General features: G+C 42.3%; 1 protein-coding gene across 4 annotated transcripts in view; it reads left to right on the top strand.

The window, feature by feature from the left end:
• Positions 1 to 18,155, top strand: part of nlgn3a (neuroligin 3a) — a 128,637-nt gene that overhangs the window by 83,866 nt on the left and 26,616 nt on the right. For all 4 annotated transcript variants that reach the window (XM_019367757.2, XM_019367751.2, XM_025897395.1 and 1 more), the window contains one exon: positions 3,568 to 3,753. In XM_019367757.2, the coding sequence (XP_019223302.1) occupies positions 3,568 to 3,753 (186 nt within the window). The remainder of the gene's footprint in view (positions 1 to 3,567; positions 3,754 to 18,155) is intronic.

Below are 18,155 nucleotides of genomic sequence, written 5' to 3'. Positions count from 1 at the left end.
GAAGCAATGGTACTCGCAGGGGTAGCCGTACAAGACGCACACAGTGTTTCGTCCAGCAAGGACAATGCAAGGAGACAGGTGTGACCTGACCCAGCTGTGACCGGACCACGTTCTCCGTTGCCGTTGCAGCTGAGATCACGACTGAGTCTCTGTCTCTGTGCTGCCAAGAGGGGAAAATGCCAGTTGCCCGCGTACAGAAAAAGTGAACCACATCACTGTCAGGGAAGAATAGGTTTGGGACATGATACAAAAACTCATCATGTAATCAGTCAGTACAAATTACAGTTCTAACACACAGAGAAAGGCCACACAATCACTGTTATTAACTCACACAGTTTGTGGTGAATAACATACTCTCATGCAAATATAATGCATAATCCAGCTGAACTGCGCAGACTTGTTGGATTCCATATTTAGGAATCTTTGTTTCACCCACAAAGACCATTTGAAGTTATTATTATTATTATTTTTAGATGTGGTTCTTTTATAACTTCTTGTCTCACCAGATGTTATTGAAAACTTTATGGATTTGGTTTATATGATTTAAGAATAGCGACTTAAATAACGCTTATTTTGATTTCTTTTCTCCGCTCAAGCCAACACATCCCGCTGAGGCTCTCGAGCTTGACGTAGGAGACAGAGTATTGTTTTTGAGGTGGCTTTTTTTAATGTTTTAAGAGAAAAACAAAGCATTAAGTAAATCACACATTATCATAGGGATTGGGTTTTGAGCATTGCCTCACTTACTGAGTGAAGTGAAAATACCCCACAGCAAATCTATAGTTTGTTTCAGAGCTCGCAGCAGGCAAGAATAAAAATGTAGCAGGGAAAATTAAATGAGTACAAATGATGTGTTTAATAATTAATAATTTATTTGTTTACACAGATCAACTAGAACTATTTAGTATTTAATGATGATTTCACGTTTGCTAAATTAACTTGACTGGGACACTGTAATTGCATATACAGTTTGGTTGAAAGTTAATCGTTGACATCATTTAAAAGATAATTTGCATATTGATTTGAATTTGGGTAACTAACAAAGATTGATATTGTTTGATACTGTATTACAGTTTAGAATTAAATGCTCTTTGCAAAGCACCTAATGTGTGTTTTTTTTTTTAAAAAATCAAATGGAAGTCAGGTTGAGTAGTGCAGTCAAGCACATTGCCAGCTTGATCAAACACTTCAGAAGCACTGAGCTTCAGTCCAGAATCCCAAGGTCCTGTGTAGGTGTGAGCTGTGAACAGAGAGTGCAATGCACATCATGGTTCATGTGCAGCCAAAGCCCACGCGGCGCTGATCAGACAGGGATCATCTGCTATATCTGGAATCTATAACCCTGTCGCTGGTGCTTAAGGAGAAATTTGGAGAGCTCAAACCAGAACCAAAGTGAAGCTATACGGTGCGTTATGTGTCATTGGAGTAAGCTTACTTTTTAGTAATTTTTTTGTAATCATAGAGGAGACTGAGGTGTTTTATAGGTCATCAACTCCAAATATGTGCAAAATGGCACATCCATACTAAAAAGTCTGCAAAAAATGTAAAAATAGCAATAGGCATGCATAAAAACAATTACTTTGCTATCTTAATTGCTTTCCAAAGAAAATACTTTCTGTCACCTTTCCAATTAAAACATAACCAGGAGCTATATTAGATGTATTTTTAAATGGTGCCTGCAGCATGTCTTGCTGTCTAAGATATTGGATTCCACCTCTACATTTTAATGACCGGTTTTATTTATGCAGAGGAATCAACACGGCTAAACAAGAAGCCACAAAAGACCGTAGCATGAAACTGTGTTTTGTTTTGTTTTTCTTTTTTAAACTGTGCCAGCTGAGGATTCAGCTCTAATGATTTACATCTTGTCATTTAGCAATGCCACACATTACAATGCCACATGGATAGTGTTTACAGTATCTTTTCAATTAGGCTAACAGTTGTACAGAGTCCGTTTTCACATGCCAGTCTCCTGACATTTCTTAACCCAACTGACATACACTTGGTGAAGTGTGAACCATTTTGCAAATGAGGGTTATTCTGGGAGAGTCACGTCTCTCCTCCCTCTCTCTCCTTCTCGCTCTCCTCCGTGCACCCTCGAGAAGGTTGTAAAAGCTGTTGTCCTTTAGTGATGACGGAAAGCGAGGAGGAGCCGCGAGAGAAAAAGAAAAGGAAAAGCTCTTCAATTGGAGCCCCGATTTCTCCTCTCTCCGTCTGCGTCTGTCTCTTTCACTCTCACTCTGCATGTGCCCTGCTGCTCTGTCATCCTCAGGGATGCATCTGAAGGAGACCATCTGTTGATCCATTTGTCTCCTGCTTTGCTTCCTGTGCCACTGCCTCTCTCCAATCGATGATCAGGCCTGGCCTTTCCCCTGCCCACCCTCTTTGTGTCTGCCAACAGGCCCTCAGGGCGAGGCGGGTTTGCTGTTCGGGTTGAGATAGGAGATTGTGCCCGGATTCAGACAAAGAGAAATGATAAGCAGTGGAGTACATGCTGGGTTTTTGTACATAGACTGCTTACAATGAACAAGCTATTGACCACAGAGAAAGCTACTTTCTAATCAGTGCTCATCTAAAGTGAGCATTGTTATGCTGACCTGAGTCAAAAAACATTTAATTTTTTTTTATGCGTTGCTCATATCAAAACCGTAAACTTCTTTCGCTTTGACAGTTTATCCTTACATGGAGGCACAGACCACGAAATAGATGTTAGGAACAATGCAGAGATGCCGAAGGACCACCGGAGGCTTCCAAACATTCACCACCAACACATTCATTGCTTGTGAAGTGTTTGGCAGCGTTGCTGCTAAAGAGAGTGGGGTGCTGGTTTCCACACATCACCCATCTGTCACCTCACATGCATGTTCACGGGTTTGACGGACACCGACTCCACCGTGGGGACTTCGGGGATTGCTTGCCTTTGATCTTCTCCCGTGACTCTCCATTAACCATCAGTCGTCAGAGCTCAGGCCCTGGAGAGCAAGTGGGAAAGGGTGGCGAGTGAACACGAGCGCTGACGTAGCCAAGAGAAACTCATTGTCAAAATCTAGCAGATTACTGACATGGAGGAAAATGTACATAAATAGTGCTGGATGTGAATGTTTAGATTGAAAGTGCGTTGCACTACCGAGCATGAGAGAGAATGGTAATGATGAGATAAAACGCAGAACACGTGTGCAGTGTGTGTGTTCCATACTGCTTATTTTTGCAGCTTTTGAAGCTTTTTTTTCCCTCTTTCTCTGTCCGCAGAGTTTTCATAGATTTGCAAGGTTTTCATCACGGCTGCTCAATATTGTTGATGATGGGTGTTTACCCAGGGAGACATGGCATTGATTTCCAATAAAGTGCAGATGGCATGCGGTCACACACACTCCTATTTTACCAAGAGCCATCCAATAAGTCATGATTTCACAGCCGCAGTCACCTGGTGTTGTGGTTCTTCTGACAAAACCGGGGTGGGGTGTCCGTCATTGTGGATAACCTTTAGTGGCTACCAACTTTATGCCTGGGATTCATTTGACTTGCTTTCACTCCATGACTTTTTAATTTCTTCTTTTTGTGTTGCAGGCTTCCTCAGCACAGGTGACCAGGCAGCTAAAGGGAACTATGGGCTCTTGGACCAAATCCAGGCTTTGAGATGGATCAGTGAGAACATCGGCTTCTTCGGAGGAGATTCCAATCGCATCACAGTGTTTGGTTCTGGGATCGGAGCTTCTTGTGTCAGCCTGCTCACGCTCTCCCATCACTCTGAAGGTACAGTGGGGAAGAGGCAATGGTGTGGTGGTGGGGCTGCGTGTGATATAGCTGTTCAGCTCGTGCCTGCTGGTGTGCAGGCTTCTTGATATTATCTGGCCATGCAGGTAGTGAGTTACAGCAAGTAATGTAATCTAGTTCACTGTGCAGCATAAGAAATGTTTTAAGATGAAACGTGTTTGCATTCAAATGAATGTGATTTTCAGTCCAGAAATGGAAACTTCACGGTGGATTTCAAGCCACATGTGGGCTTTGACATATTCTGCCGGTTTGTTAGTATTCTTACCTGTACCAAAAAATAGGTGTAGTGTGACACTGGAAGCAAGACACTGTATGTCAAGGAGAGCTTTTCAAGGTAGCCATGTCATGCTAAATGGTGCACACTTGCAAGTGACCTTTTTTTTTTTTTTAAATCACAATGTTTAGCTGCTACTTTAATTTACTGCTCATGTTGGCCTTGTCTTTAATGCTAAATGCAACATGCAAGCTTGACTTGGACATGAAATAAACATCCCTCATACTAATCCTCCTCTAACGCATCACTAAATTCAAATAGAGCATTACAGGTAAGTAATAGCTGGAGGCCCAAATGCATAATACTGAGTGTGAAATTATTACATGTTTTTGTGCAAACATTTAAAAGCCGTCTTGCCTGTTACTGTAAGGGACCGCATCCTCAATTAGATTTGACATCATGGATGGATGCATGGATCTGAGGTTGCAGTTGGAGGAAGACCTTCATAAGGACTGGTTGCAGCTCCCAAGCTCGGCTGGGGGAGGTAGAGTGAGGTACAAAAATGAGAATGAATCGCCTGTGGTGTAGGAAGGGTCATTTAAGGCATTATGGGTAGTTGTGGCTCAGCAAGTAGAGCGGATCGTTTACTAATTGGAAGGTCATTGCACAGTTTTGTGGCTACTCCAGTATGCATGTTGAAGTATCCTTGGGAATGATACTGAACCTTGAGTTTCCCCAGATCCATCCATTGCAATTTGAGTATTAGACAAACTATGAAAAGTGTTGAAAAAAGTACTTGTAGTGAACAAGGTTCGCTTTGAGTGCTCAGTTAGAGTAGAAAAGCGCTATATATATATATATATATTTATGTAAGTACCAGTTCATTCACCATATAGTCAAAGCACTTGAAGGGGAGTGTATGAGGTTGAGCTGGTGTTGTCCAGCTCCTAAAATTCAGATAAATTAATTCTTAATTGACCACAGTCGTGTGAATGCGACAGGCTCCAGTCAGCAAGGCGATGCTATATTTTCTTATATGTTATTTTCCATCTGAGAGATTTTTACATTTAGCCAGGCTCATGTAGCCTCATTGCAAACATGTTAACAAGCCACAAACATGTTGCTTTGGACACAGATGGCTGGAGGTGTAACACTGGGCTATTACTGTACATTACACGGAAGTAAACCACATCAAAGAAACCACTCTTGCAGTAGATAGAGGCCTGGTCCCAGACAGTGTTGTGGCCACAAAGCTATTAAGCGATACACCCCCATCACTACACACACCAGCTCAAACACACACACAGAAGCACACACTATTCAAGAACAGAGTGAAATCTCTCTTCTTGGATTTTTGATTAGTGGACCGACCGGGGTGAGTTTGAAAGAGGTCATTTGATCGTCTCTTCCTTGGAACCCCATTACAGTGCCAAGGATTTGTGATATGTTTTGCATTCTCCAATTTGCATTAAAGTGTTACTAATTGCCTTGATTTCCTCCGATGACTGATGACTGCTTTTGAATTGAATTTTTACCATAAATGCCTTTTTTTATTCATACTTCATAATGCTACGCTCCATGTAGCATGTTATTATACTGCCAGAGAAACCATCTCCTCCCAGTAAATTGGATATTACCGGCTCTGTTTTTTCCCCTGAATGGAAATGTATGCCCCACTGATGGGATAAGAAAAAAGAAAAAGCCAGTAAAACTTGAGCGATCCTAGCAAATTGAAACAGGAAGCCTTCTATCACGCCAGGACTCTTGCTGCGAATGTTACCAATGGCAATCAGATTTCACACAGACTCTCTCGGAGCACAGATTGTTGTAATTATATAAAGTTTAGGACTGGAGTGGGCTGCTGGATGTGACAGGAAATACAAGTGAAGAAATGTCTTTTTGCACCTGCTTTCACAGCCTCCACTGTACACCACCCCGCCCCTCCTATGGTCTTAAGCGTCGAAGCAAAAACTGGTAAGATGCTCTTGTTGCCAAGGCAACGTCACAAACAAGAAAGGAATCAAAGTGTCCGGGTCTACAAAGTGTTGAAAATTAAGGGTAAAAATATATAATCAAATGAATTACAGACTGTGACACAAGAACACCTGGTTTTAGGTGGCCTCTAGTAATGGACTTGTGTAATGATTTTCTATCCATGTCAGCAGACTGTTGCATCTCTGATAGAGCCTCTTATATTGAGTTTCCTACTTTGCAGTCTGAATGGAAATTAAGTCAGAAACAACACTCACGGCGCATCACAGCTCCTGAATTTATACTCCAACTTGCTTGCATGTAAACCCTTTTCCACTAGAGAAGTAGTGTTTTCATAGTAGTGGTACATGTGATATTATGGAATGAGATTTACATCCCTACATACGCAAACATTTCCCTTCCTGTTCTGCTCAGATGCACGATAATGAAGCCCAGGTGAAAAACTAAAAAAAGAGGAAATCAATGATGGCACACTGTACTGAAGCTCCCTGGTGTGTTGGTGTATTTAATGACAGTATTCCCACTCTTACGGTACAAAGTCTGTCATCACCGCCTGCAGTGCATAGACTTTCCATCTAACCGAGACTCTTTTCATGCCTGTTGGTGGCAGAGTGACAACTTATTTTAGATGCTCCATGCTCCTCCTGAAGCTTATTTAATAAGCTGAATTCTCCTATATCATCCTGGCCCTCTGGCCTCTCTCTTTGATTGCCTGCTCCGCTGGCCTGGCCTTGGTGGCGTTTTGGTGTGGGCGTGCCGAGGGCTCCAGTCACAGGGTACATCCATCACGGAGTTTTCCCCTCCTGGCCCGTGTGGAGGCTGGTCTGGATGCCTTCTCGCGAGGGCTAGCTTTTTTAGACCATGGTGCCTGCCCTGCCTCCTCCTACATCCAATCTCGTCCTTACTTCACCCATCTGTCTCCTTGCCTACACAGTCAGTAAAAGCATGCACGGGACATGCTCTTTTTCACCATGTGCCAGTGCGTCTCTCTCCCCTTGTCTCCCTCTCTAGGTTTCTGCTCCCTAGTCTGCAGCATGTGTGGTGTGTTGCTATTAATAAGATGGCTGCCTTGTCTGGTATGTGGCAAGCAATCTTGCTGCACATCTGAGACTTTAGAAGCAGAATGGTCATTAAAAGCGCAGTCTCTCTCGGCAGGAGAGTGTTTTTGACCAGCTTATTAAATGTAGCTCAACAGTTGTGTTCCCACTGAGGAAAATCTCTGTCCCCATCTTCTTTTTTTCTCCATCTTCAAAAAGAAAATGGCTAAAGAAGTTCAAAAGAAAGGACATTAGCAAGTCCCATGTATTATCTATCTGGCATCGCACAGGCGCTAATTAAACATGCAGATTTGGCTTTTTCCCCTATCTCCTAATAATCGTTATGATTTCAAAATTGAGATGGCTTTTCTGTGCATGAGCAGAATACCAAGTGCCCAGTGACTCAGACATGTGCATTTGTACATATCTCTAGAGATTGAAAAAAGTGTTGCTCAGTTCAAACCCCAAAGGAAATATACTATGCTATTCACACTCAGTGTCAGTGTGCATCTCATCCCTGCACATATGTCAGCACAGGCGTGTCCATTCACAGCGCACACATGAGAGAAGGGCTAGGTGTAGAGGCGCTGAAGGTCGTTCGGTTTCTTTTTTCTTTTTTTCCCTTCCTCCCTCTCTTCCAGTAAGCAATCAGGATAAAAGCTCCACTTCTAAGGAAGTGCTCCCGTTTTAATGGAATGTTCTGGACATTAAAGACAGCTAGTGAGGAGGATCCTTCATGCCAATGTCAGCTTTCATTTTTATTAAGACTTCTGGGTTATTGAGAACCATAAATACACATGTTAAATGCCTGGGTTTTATTACAGCAGTGCAAGGAGTACAAATGCATTTTAATGCAAGACACCTCCTCGCAAATACTTAAACCCCACGAACCATGAGGGCAAAGGAGCAGGTACTTTGTTTTCAGGAGAGGGCATGGGTTTGAATCTATTTACTAGGAAGAACAGGAGAGGATTTGATTAAGTGATAGAATGTGTCATTCAATCTGTAGAAACTGAAGATCAGAGCGACTGACTGTCTTCGCTTTTTAAAAAAAATCTTAAATACAAACTTTATTACAGGCCACCGATGTTGTTTTAAATTTGTGAGTGTCTAGTGTTTCCAGTGTCATTCTTTCAAAATGTGTTTTTGAAGACACTTACAGAGCATAATTAGCCAGGAAGGTAAGGTACAGCCACAAAGCTTTAGGAGTACAACTGAGATTCAAGTAAAGGTTGATTTTGAACATGGATTTAGCCCTTCTCGTTTCATGGGATTTGATAGATCCACAAGGTATTGTATGGCATTTACTACCATCGGGGACTGTGGCCCTGAAATCATCGCATAAACAAAACCTTTATCAATGTGCAGGTTAATGCTGCGAAGGGGGATTCTTTAACCCAAATCCTAACAAACTAAATATGAAAGGAAAGATTAAAAGAGAGTCCAAAGGATTAAAATCAACAAGTGAAAACCAAGTAAAACAAATAGCAGGCTCGTTAGAGCAGTGAGTCATACAGTGATGGATATTACAACATAAGTATGCACTTACACGAAAGGCTAACTAAAGCATTCAGTCGGTGTTTATAGTAAGAGGTCTTGCAAAAATAGTTGATTGTAGTGTTACCTGCTGGCGTTAGCTTGACAGTGATTGTAATTTAAAGAAATATTGGACTTAGCTTTCTTACACCACGACAGTGGCCGCTGCTCATTCTAAAATGGGCGAGCATGGCTCAATCTGCAGCGTAAAGAAAATATCAGCACACCAGAACGAAGACAAGATGGAAGGATGCTCATTAGCATGCACGAAATACCAGACATAGTGTGGAAGAATGGCAGTTTCTACATACACGGTACAGAAATAAACACTCAAAGAAGTACAAGCAGGAACCTGGAATAGGTCAAAAATACAGAGCCTGACATGTACCTGTTCTTTAAAGCAGCCACGCTGCAACTTCTGCGCCTCTTTATTCCCCTTTGCCTTTGAGAGTATTAATTTAGCCTTCCAGTGGGCGGCTCATTGGTGTCACAACATAATAACGCGGAGGTGATAATCAGGTAACACTTATTATTCTTCAGCAAGAAGAAATAGTAAAAAAAACAGTAAAAACACAGAGATGATTAACAAGGACTGGATGTTTTTTTAATGTTCAGCTCTGGCTAACATATGTGATATGTTACAGTTTCAGGCCTGGTGGGTGTGTACGTGCAAGGCTGTGTGTTGTGTGTGTGATCCAAGAGCTCACTGGTGTCATGGCTTGTGTGATCCCGTTAATTTATGTATTCCATACATTATAACTTTGTAGGCTTTCATTCTGTAGTACACTGGACTTTGAATCTCTTTCAGCTTGAGAAGATTCAAATTTTGAAGGGTGATGTAGGGACTGAATCTGGCTGATTCCAAAGCAAAAGCAGGGGAGGAAATAATATTGACGTCATCTATTTGACCTCAAATCAATCTGCCTCTGTTTTAATTCAGTGCTTGTGTTGGCATGTGCACCCAACCTCTGCTCTGATAAGCGTTTATGATGCACACGCAGGCTTGTAGTTGTCCTTAGAGTAAAGAACACAAACACTGTTGTTCTATGCATGGTTGGACTTGCAAGGGTGTGTTGAGCCTTGAAAACTTGTGCTCTTATTCACTGATGCATCTTGAGATACAACACGTAATTTAAGGCTAATATATATGCTGCTTTAAATTACCCTGTCTTAGAGAGTGAAGAAGGAGGCCAACAGGCTGCATGAAGAGCACCTAAGTGTTGCAGTGAATCACTTCTTTAACTGTAATGTTGGTCTACGTCTGGCTATGACCTTTGAAAAATAACACGTGTGGGTTTTCTTTCTGAAACAAGACCCATGGGACGTTCTCCTTGCGGAATGGCCTACAGGCCCGCTAATGTCCCTGCACCGAGCTCTTGCTGTACAGATCTAGAGGTGCAATCCATCTACATTCTTGGCCCACTTCATTTGTGTGGGTTCACCCATCCTTTCCCTGTCTGGTTTAAGGTACCTTGCAAGAGCTGGAATTTTCCTCAGAGTCGCCGGGAAAGATAGCAGCATAACCACATCCCTGGGATGTTATTCATACACCATGCAGCTGCCATTGTTGTGCAAATGCATCCAGCTTGAGAAAATTCAGGGACAATTGTCGAACTTGAATAGACCCCATTTCTAAGGTGTCAAAAGCATTCAGCGACTCGACACTGTAAAGTTACCTGGGTGTTTGGGGCAACAGAATGCCTCTATCTCGAGGTTTGATTTGGCTGTTTGCTGAAGGGTGTCTGTGCATTTCAGGGTGTGAAAAAGACCTATGCAAGATGAGAGAATGGGGACGCGCCTTGTCAGGTGCTGTATTCTTCCACCTCGATTGACAAGAGCGATAATTAAACCAGGGGGATGCCATCTCTGCGGAGCAAGAATGCTTGTATTTATTTACGCTGACTACTCGGCTTTGTTGTCTGGCACATACCGTCGCCTTCATTGTGTGGAAAAAGCAAACTGCTTTTAACAAGTGGTCTTTGTGACATTTTTCAGTCACTCTTTGAAGGACGGTGTCTTCGACTTTGTATAGTGAAGCAAAATTGCCTAATTTTTTCCTAAACAAAGACTGAGGATTACCCACCAAATAAAAGGTATTACACTCTTTTTGAATCTGAAATAAATTGTAAATAGCCTAATTCAAGCAGCAAATTGGCTTTTTTTTCTTCCCAAGCTCTGCAGAAGGAAATTGAAACCAAAGTTGTGCTTAGCAGAAGGGGAAAAAAAGGAAAAGAGCCCCACTCGAGTAATGTGAGGTGGGAGGGGTGTTATGAGGGTAAAGATGAAGCCTTTGAGGTCAGATAGCCAGTTTGAGGTTAACACTCTAGAAAATAATATCCAGTCGGACTGTCCATCAGAGAGTGGCAGCTTTACCTATCCCTCGCCAGGAGAGAGCCGAGGAATGAAGAATTGACAAATGGTCCTAAAACGGAGAAGGCAGTTTATTCAAGTGCTCCAGACATCAGTCTGTCTCAGCTTGCAGCAGTTCTTTGAGCCTATAAAGCATGGAGTTATAGGTGTTAAAGAGACAAGCAGCAGGTCAGAGTAAGAAGCAGTGGATAATTGAGTACTTTAGTAAATCCATGCCTCCATCAACCAAGGTAATACCTCAGAGCATTGCATATACCTGCAGCCCAGGACCCACAACTGGTACGATAGACCTCAGCAGCTTGAGCGACACGTGGCACACACGGGCTGTCTAAGCAGCATTCTTCAAGATAATACAAGGAGACCCATCTGGTGATGTATTGCCGAGGTTACTTTTGGGATCTAATCGCAGCTGATGAACGAGGTCACTACAGAATATGTCATCTGTTTATGACCTGCAGTCCCCGGTGAAGACGCTGGCGAGTCATTAGTTCAGGTAGATGTAATCTATGAATCATTCTTGATAAATCATTGTCAAGGGCGCATTCATACAGCTCCTAATAGACAGTGACAGCAGTGGTGAGGGGAATGGTGGCGCAGCTCCTCGCTGTGCCCTTACTGTTCTTTGATCCTCTTAGGCTTTGGATCAATCATACCAATAGCGGCATCATATTGCTCCCAGACTGTCTGGTCTGCTTCCTCTCTTTATTGGTCTAATGACTTGATGGGGGTTTCTTTCCGTCTGTCTGTCGGTCTGTCTGTCTGTCTGTCTGTCTATTTCCTCGCTGCACTCATCCCCACTCTAGCACCTTCATCTCCGAGGCATTTTCTCGAGCTCCTTTTCCTTGTTCTCAAAGCAGTTTCTTTCTTTCTCTGTTGCGCGCCCTCCCCCGTGTCTCTTCTCGTCTTCTCACCATGTCTCCCTCTCTCTGCCTCAGTCTTTCTCTGGCACCAGTGTAAAGCATCCATTATAGAGCGATGCATGGGTGTCTGTGTGAGTGGGAGAGAGGGACTTGGCACTCCTCCTGCCCCACCTGCAGAGGAAGCACTGACAGCTGAGCACTGGGGGCTCATCGTTCCCCCTCCTCCTCCGCCCATCTCCACATCTCTACTGACCTCCCTCCTCCTCTCACACCTTCTCCCTCGCTTTCTCTCTCCCTCTCTCTCTCTTTGGTCGCTGTTGTTCAACACAAACCGGCCCAATTTCTGCCGCCGCTCACCACTCACTATCTTCCCTTTACGCCATTTTCACATTTCATTATGTCCATCTAGTTTTTTTTCTTTTCCTCTCCTTATGTCTTCCTAATTTGTTGCCCTCTTTGCTGCTTGTTAAAATTTGTTTTTCGCTCTCTTTCTTTTCTTTTTTTTTGTTATACCCATGATTGTTTGGACTCATTCATTAGGCATTCTGCACCAGGCAAAAAAGGCCGGTGAAACGTGTTAATAAATACATGGTTGTTTCTGTGTTTGTCTGCCAGATGAACAACTACAGTGTAATTAGCTGAACTTTCCCCTTTAGCGATGACCCCGAGCACTCCGTGTTTGCTTGTTGTAGCTGACAGCTCACCTCCACGGCTAGCTGGGTCAGTCCTTCGGTGGCTGTGCATCTGTTTTCTCGGCCGAGGGAAAAAAAAGTGCTCAGTGTCTCTGCATGAATAACAGATGGATACTGTGGAGCTGCTTTTAAGGCACGCCATGCTTGAAAGCGCCATCGGGTTTCTCGTCAATTTCACAGGTTTTCATAACATGTGATTTATGTGTATACATCCTCCGTTGGTGGAAAAGGGAGCCTTACCAGGTGTTTCTGAGTGCTTTTCGGTGATGTTTTTCAAACTCCTACATTATTTTGAAATAGGAAATGTATGATTTTGCTCTCACTCCATTCTCCTCTAACTACTCCATCCATACAAAGAGAAAAATACTTGCCTGCTTCATGATTATAGGCATCCAGAAACATATGCATCGTTCTGTTTACATTTACCCTACTTGGTACAGTTCGTGCTTACAGACAAGATGGTTTGAAGGGAAATTTGTTTTTTCAGCGTGCGATAAGAAGTGTCGCATAGGAAAAAACATCAGTCCAATTACTTTGCAGTTGGGCCAAGCTCGTGGGATTTTCTCGCTGAGAGCCCATCACAGTGTGATGCAGACAATGATATTCGTGTATACCATCTGGATTCCTACCAGTGACATAATGTGCTGTAATTTACACCTCAGCTCTTCACTGTGCGTGTGTGAGGCTGTGACGTGCAGTCGCAAGCTGTAGCTCCGCGTTCGAGTCGTTCAGTTCCGGGCAGTGCAAATGTATTAGCCTTAGCTGTAAAAATTTGCATAGTCTGAGCACAATAAAATCCCCAATGAGACGAACTTCAGCAAACATGCTGACAAGCAGAAACCCCTACTGTAAAGGGCCAACATTGTGCAACCTGACAAAAAGACTAAATCTTTAGCTCTCAGGCCCACAAGGCTGTAATAGATTTTTTGCTTAGAGAGGTAACATAAGCTATAGATCCTTTTCAGTGGTAAAAGAGAGTGACTCACCAAATCGAATGCAACTGTTACAGAACAACATTGCCAATTTGCTATTTCACAACTCGAAGACAATTTCCCTCTCCTGAACAGGAACTTCTATCTCAGGTTACAGTGATCACCTTTGGTTTGTATTTGAACCAAGAGGTTACCTGTTACAGGTTTTAGAGACAAATTGAGAAGAGAAGTTCACTTTTTACCTTTATACCATCCACATGCTACAAATAAAGTATTATCTTAGCAACAGGTAATGGCTTCTGCATGCTTTTAACAAAGATGTGGAGCCCACCCACCAGCTGACCTCCTATACCATAATGATTGAGCAATCATAATAATATAATTCGGTGCACTCTACAAATTGCTCCCTTCGTGCCACAGATATAGGACTTCAAAACAGAGGAGAACCCGATTTACTTTTTTGCCCTTTGCCACAACTGCCTCAAATAAAATAGTATGCTGAAGTTTACTGCAGTATCTTTGTGCTCATGTAATTCACCGGTGTGTGATGTAAAGTTATCGATGTGCATGTTGCCCTGTACCTATACGTCTACACTGTATGCTCCTGGCTCCTCTATCTCATCTTTCTGGGAGACAGAACATGCACAGATTGTCAATACAAATGTCTCATCCTGGGACAATGGGTCTATCTTTTTACTAAATCTCTGGCTGTGTGACAAGGAAGAAAAATAATAATCAGCTCTGGGTTTACCCCTGGAAATTTGTGTACTGATACATAGAAATCTCACAATCTTTGCACATGATTTATCAATACACACCATTTGCAGCATCGACAGTATAACCAGGTTAGAACACTGCAGCTACAATTCATTGGTTAGAAGGAAAAGGCTCTCCTGAGCCACGTTAAACTGCTCATGTGTAGAATTTGAAAACTTCTGACTTTAGCAACCATCAGACGTGTAACTGTTTTTATATTTGGGGGATATATTGTTTTGATAGTCTTTGTATTTTTTTTTTTTCTTTTTGATGCTTTTGTTACATTCTCTGTAAAGATACACACCGCTTCGATATTTTTTTTCCTATTTTTTTAAGGCCTTGACTTTCAGATGTTGTAGATAGTTTTTCAGACCTACCACTTCTCCTATTGCCCTCTATTTGTCTGGTTTCCTCACATTTTTAAGGACATGCTGCACACCATGCTGAGATATGCCAGGTTTTTGGATACTAGCTCTTTGGAAATCACCTTGTTGGTTCAAAAGTACAATTTTATGCCTGTCAAACTGTGTTATCTTTGACATTTTTTAGCGATTCGACCAAAGAAATGGGAACAAATTATGTGGTTTTGCAACAAGGTGGTAAGAAATTGCCTTAGGGTTCTTGTTGTGTGTAGACACAACACTGGTTCATCCCTTGAGTTAAAAGGGGTCTTTTTATGCTTGAATGATTCATAGGTCAGTGTTAAGTGTGTAGTAAGGGAATTCCCAGTGAAAAAACACTCCTCACCTGAGTATTGCTTTTGAACGCAGCATTAACCCTGACTCGTCCTCTAGCTCTCTGATCAGAGCTTGATTACAAGGGGCACCTGTAGTCCACTGTTAAGTCTCTCTTTGCTTTTCGCTCTCATTCTGCTTGTAGGCATTTAGAAAATGCATTCAATGTGTTAAACTAACTGTTAAAACATGTGTAGTAACTCTCTTTCTGTTATAGTCTTCCTGATCCTAATGTTTGTGGACTAGCTTTGTTATCTGCTTTGGTGACTGTTTGGCTGCCCAGAGCCTGACAGTGGTGAAAAGGATCATGGCATTAAATCTCTAGTTTGGACTACAGTAAGACAGATAACAACCAACTTTCTCCTTTGCAGTGATCTCCCCTGCTACTCTGTTGTCTCTTGTATGTTAGCTTGATTGCATATTTCAATATATTAACCACAGAAGTGTTTTGTATTTGAACTGAGTTGCCTCATTTGGTTTATTAGGTTTCTGTAGAGTTAATATTCATCTGTTTTTGTTTAGTTTTACCTTTCAGTCAGCCTTTGCAGTTAGCCTTTGGTGAGGTCCCCTCCCAAGACTTGTGCCTGTGAGTAAAAGCATTGGGGCACAAATACAAAGAATACGATTTCAGTTTGCAGTGAAACACGTCTGTTCTGTAGTAAGTTGCACCCCTGGGCACTCCTCAGTGTAAATTGCCTCCCCAAGGTAGTTGTATTAATTTGCTTGTTTTGCTGGGCTGATATTTTAACTATTTTAGTATTGTGTTTGTAGCTCTTGTCTTTTTGAAATGGTTAAGATAATACTTTATTATCCATCTATTTTCTTCCACTTATCCAATTCAGGCGGCGCTGGCACAAATCCCAGCTACTATCGGGTGAGAGGCAGGTACACCCTGGACAGGCTGTCAGTGTGTTGCAGGGCTAGTAAAGAGAGACAAAACCAATCGCACCTATGGGCAATATAGAATCTTTAGTTAACCTAACCCCACTACTTGCATGTCTTTAGACACAAAGAGAACAGACAAACACAGAACACACATAGAAATCCATTGGCTAGATGGAGGATTTCAACCCAGAATCTTCGTGCTGTAAGGCAAAGGTGCTAACCACCGCACCATCATACTACCCACTTATACTTCTAATTCTATGGGTTTTATTGGGCTTTTGTTTGCTGCAGATTCAGTCTTATTTTTGATTAATTGACTTAATTATCAAATAAATGATTGAGATTCACCTGTCACATCGAGGCCTTGCCACTACCCAGTAATATGATTAGATTAAGATTTCCAAGGTGGCTGGTGTACTTCCTTATAGTTCTCTTGTAACTACCTCCTGCCATAAGTGGCTTCACAAACAAACGAAAAACAAGCAAACACATTCATCTAAAAATAGTTTGGTAGAAGGGCTGGACTGAAAGTAAGTGATAAGTGAAAAAGCAGTCAATGTCCAAAGGAAAAATTTGAAAGACATCCAGAAAGGCTGGAGCACTATAGCTCAAGACCACTTTGAAAGCAAAAAAATTAAATGAGTCATGGCTCAAGACTTTTGCACAGTAATGTGTACTGATGAGAAAGATTTCCACACATATAGTTTTTATATTTCATATCATTGCACCGGTTCATGGATTTGTTTTGATCCAATAGTTTTGAGTAAAAAAAAAAAAAAGAACTGTTTATACAATAACAAGAAAACAGGTGTTGCCTCAACTTGATTATGCCTCCTCGAGTGTTTTTCAAAGCTCGAGGTTGTGGTGGATCAGGAACCAGTGAGCCTCCAGTTCATTAAATTAAAAACAAGAACAGCGATGTACGAGTTAAATCAAACTCGCGCAAAATCCAACAAAGGTAACAAAGTCAGATTAAATAAAACACTAAAAGGAACCCTTACGCCTCAGAGCTGTTCGTGATGTAGTGTTTAATATTCAACAGAGTGGCAGAAGTAACCGTGTGAACAACGGCCAGAAAAGAAATTGCACTGAACTCCTATTTTCTCACCCACAGTAAGCGCACCTGGCTAATTGCTTCAAAATCTAAGCAGACTTTTAGAATCCTGACACTTCCTGCCCAAGCTTTGATGCAGTCGCACATTCAAAACAGCCCTTCATTTAAGCATGCCAGCAGACTTTGACAGCTAAAGTGACTGCTCAACAAAGCAAACAAGAATACCTGCAAAGTAAGTCTTAACCGTGTATCATTTTGAAGGTGACCCAGGCTTTCAGTACATAATCAAGCCTTTGACAGACTGAACATATAAGTAAAACAAATAGTGTTTTTTTGTTAGCCAGACATAATGCTGCATCATATTTTATAATATGAAAAATAGGCGTCACCCCTGAATCATTTCTCCTTGTTTAAGTGAAGGCTGTTTGGAGAGCGCGCATCCTCTGCAGTGGTTCGGATGTTGACAAACCCATATGGCGTGCCACTAATCTTGATCGATGCCCACCACTGTGAACACTGCTCACACTGTAGAGGATAATGAAATGTAACAGTGCAACATTTCACAAAAATCATCCCTGTGATCGGTTTATTATCTGATATGAAATGCTTCATAGCTTCGGACATTTTCCAGCCAGAAAAATAACACAAAGTCGGTGTTTGGTTTCCAAATACGGAGCAGGACGGAGTGCTCGTAAAAATGTCTGAGCTCGCTCGCCCAATGTGCTATTCTTAGGGTTCCCCTTAGAGCCACTATCTAATTGGAGCCCAAGTTGTCCTATCGGTGAAGCTATCCTCGACATAGACTTTATAGGAGGACTGTGAGTGACTGAGAGTCCCTGACTGAATGTCTGTGGCTGTTCTCCTGCATGTCACGGGACTCCTGTTCTTCGGTGAGGGCTTCATTAGCCGAAGATGGGAGGTGGCAGCAGAGAGAGAACAGCTGTTTAGCTAACCGCTTGCATTGTTAGCCAGCCTTCTCCGTATGCCTAACTGCCTAAATCCGTCCCCTAGCTGCTAATAGAATGCTCATTAGGAGGAGGAGAGGGAGACTCTATATGAAACAGAGTCACTTTACTACAGTCCTACCAGCTTTTGCTGCTCCTCCTCTCCCTCTGGTCTCTATTAAAGAGATGTACGAAATAATCCTTCTCGGCGTAGATCAACTATTATTCCAACTCGTTTTGCCCCCCTCTCTCTCTCCGACCCAAACCCGCAGGGAAACGTTTGGAGCACGGGCACCTGCGCTTTCTCTGGAGACAGCCACCAGCATCTATGATGCTAGAAAAATGCTCTTCACTTGTAGATAAAGAAAGATACAA

Source organism: Oreochromis niloticus, linkage group LG2 (assembly GCF_001858045.2).
Source record: "Oreochromis niloticus isolate F11D_XX linkage group LG2, O_niloticus_UMD_NMBU, whole genome shotgun sequence".
Lineage (NCBI taxonomy): Eukaryota > Metazoa > Chordata > Actinopteri > Cichliformes > Cichlidae > Oreochromis > Oreochromis niloticus.
The sequence above is the reverse complement of the archived record's forward strand: the minus strand, read 5'-3'. Positions and strand labels throughout refer to the sequence as shown.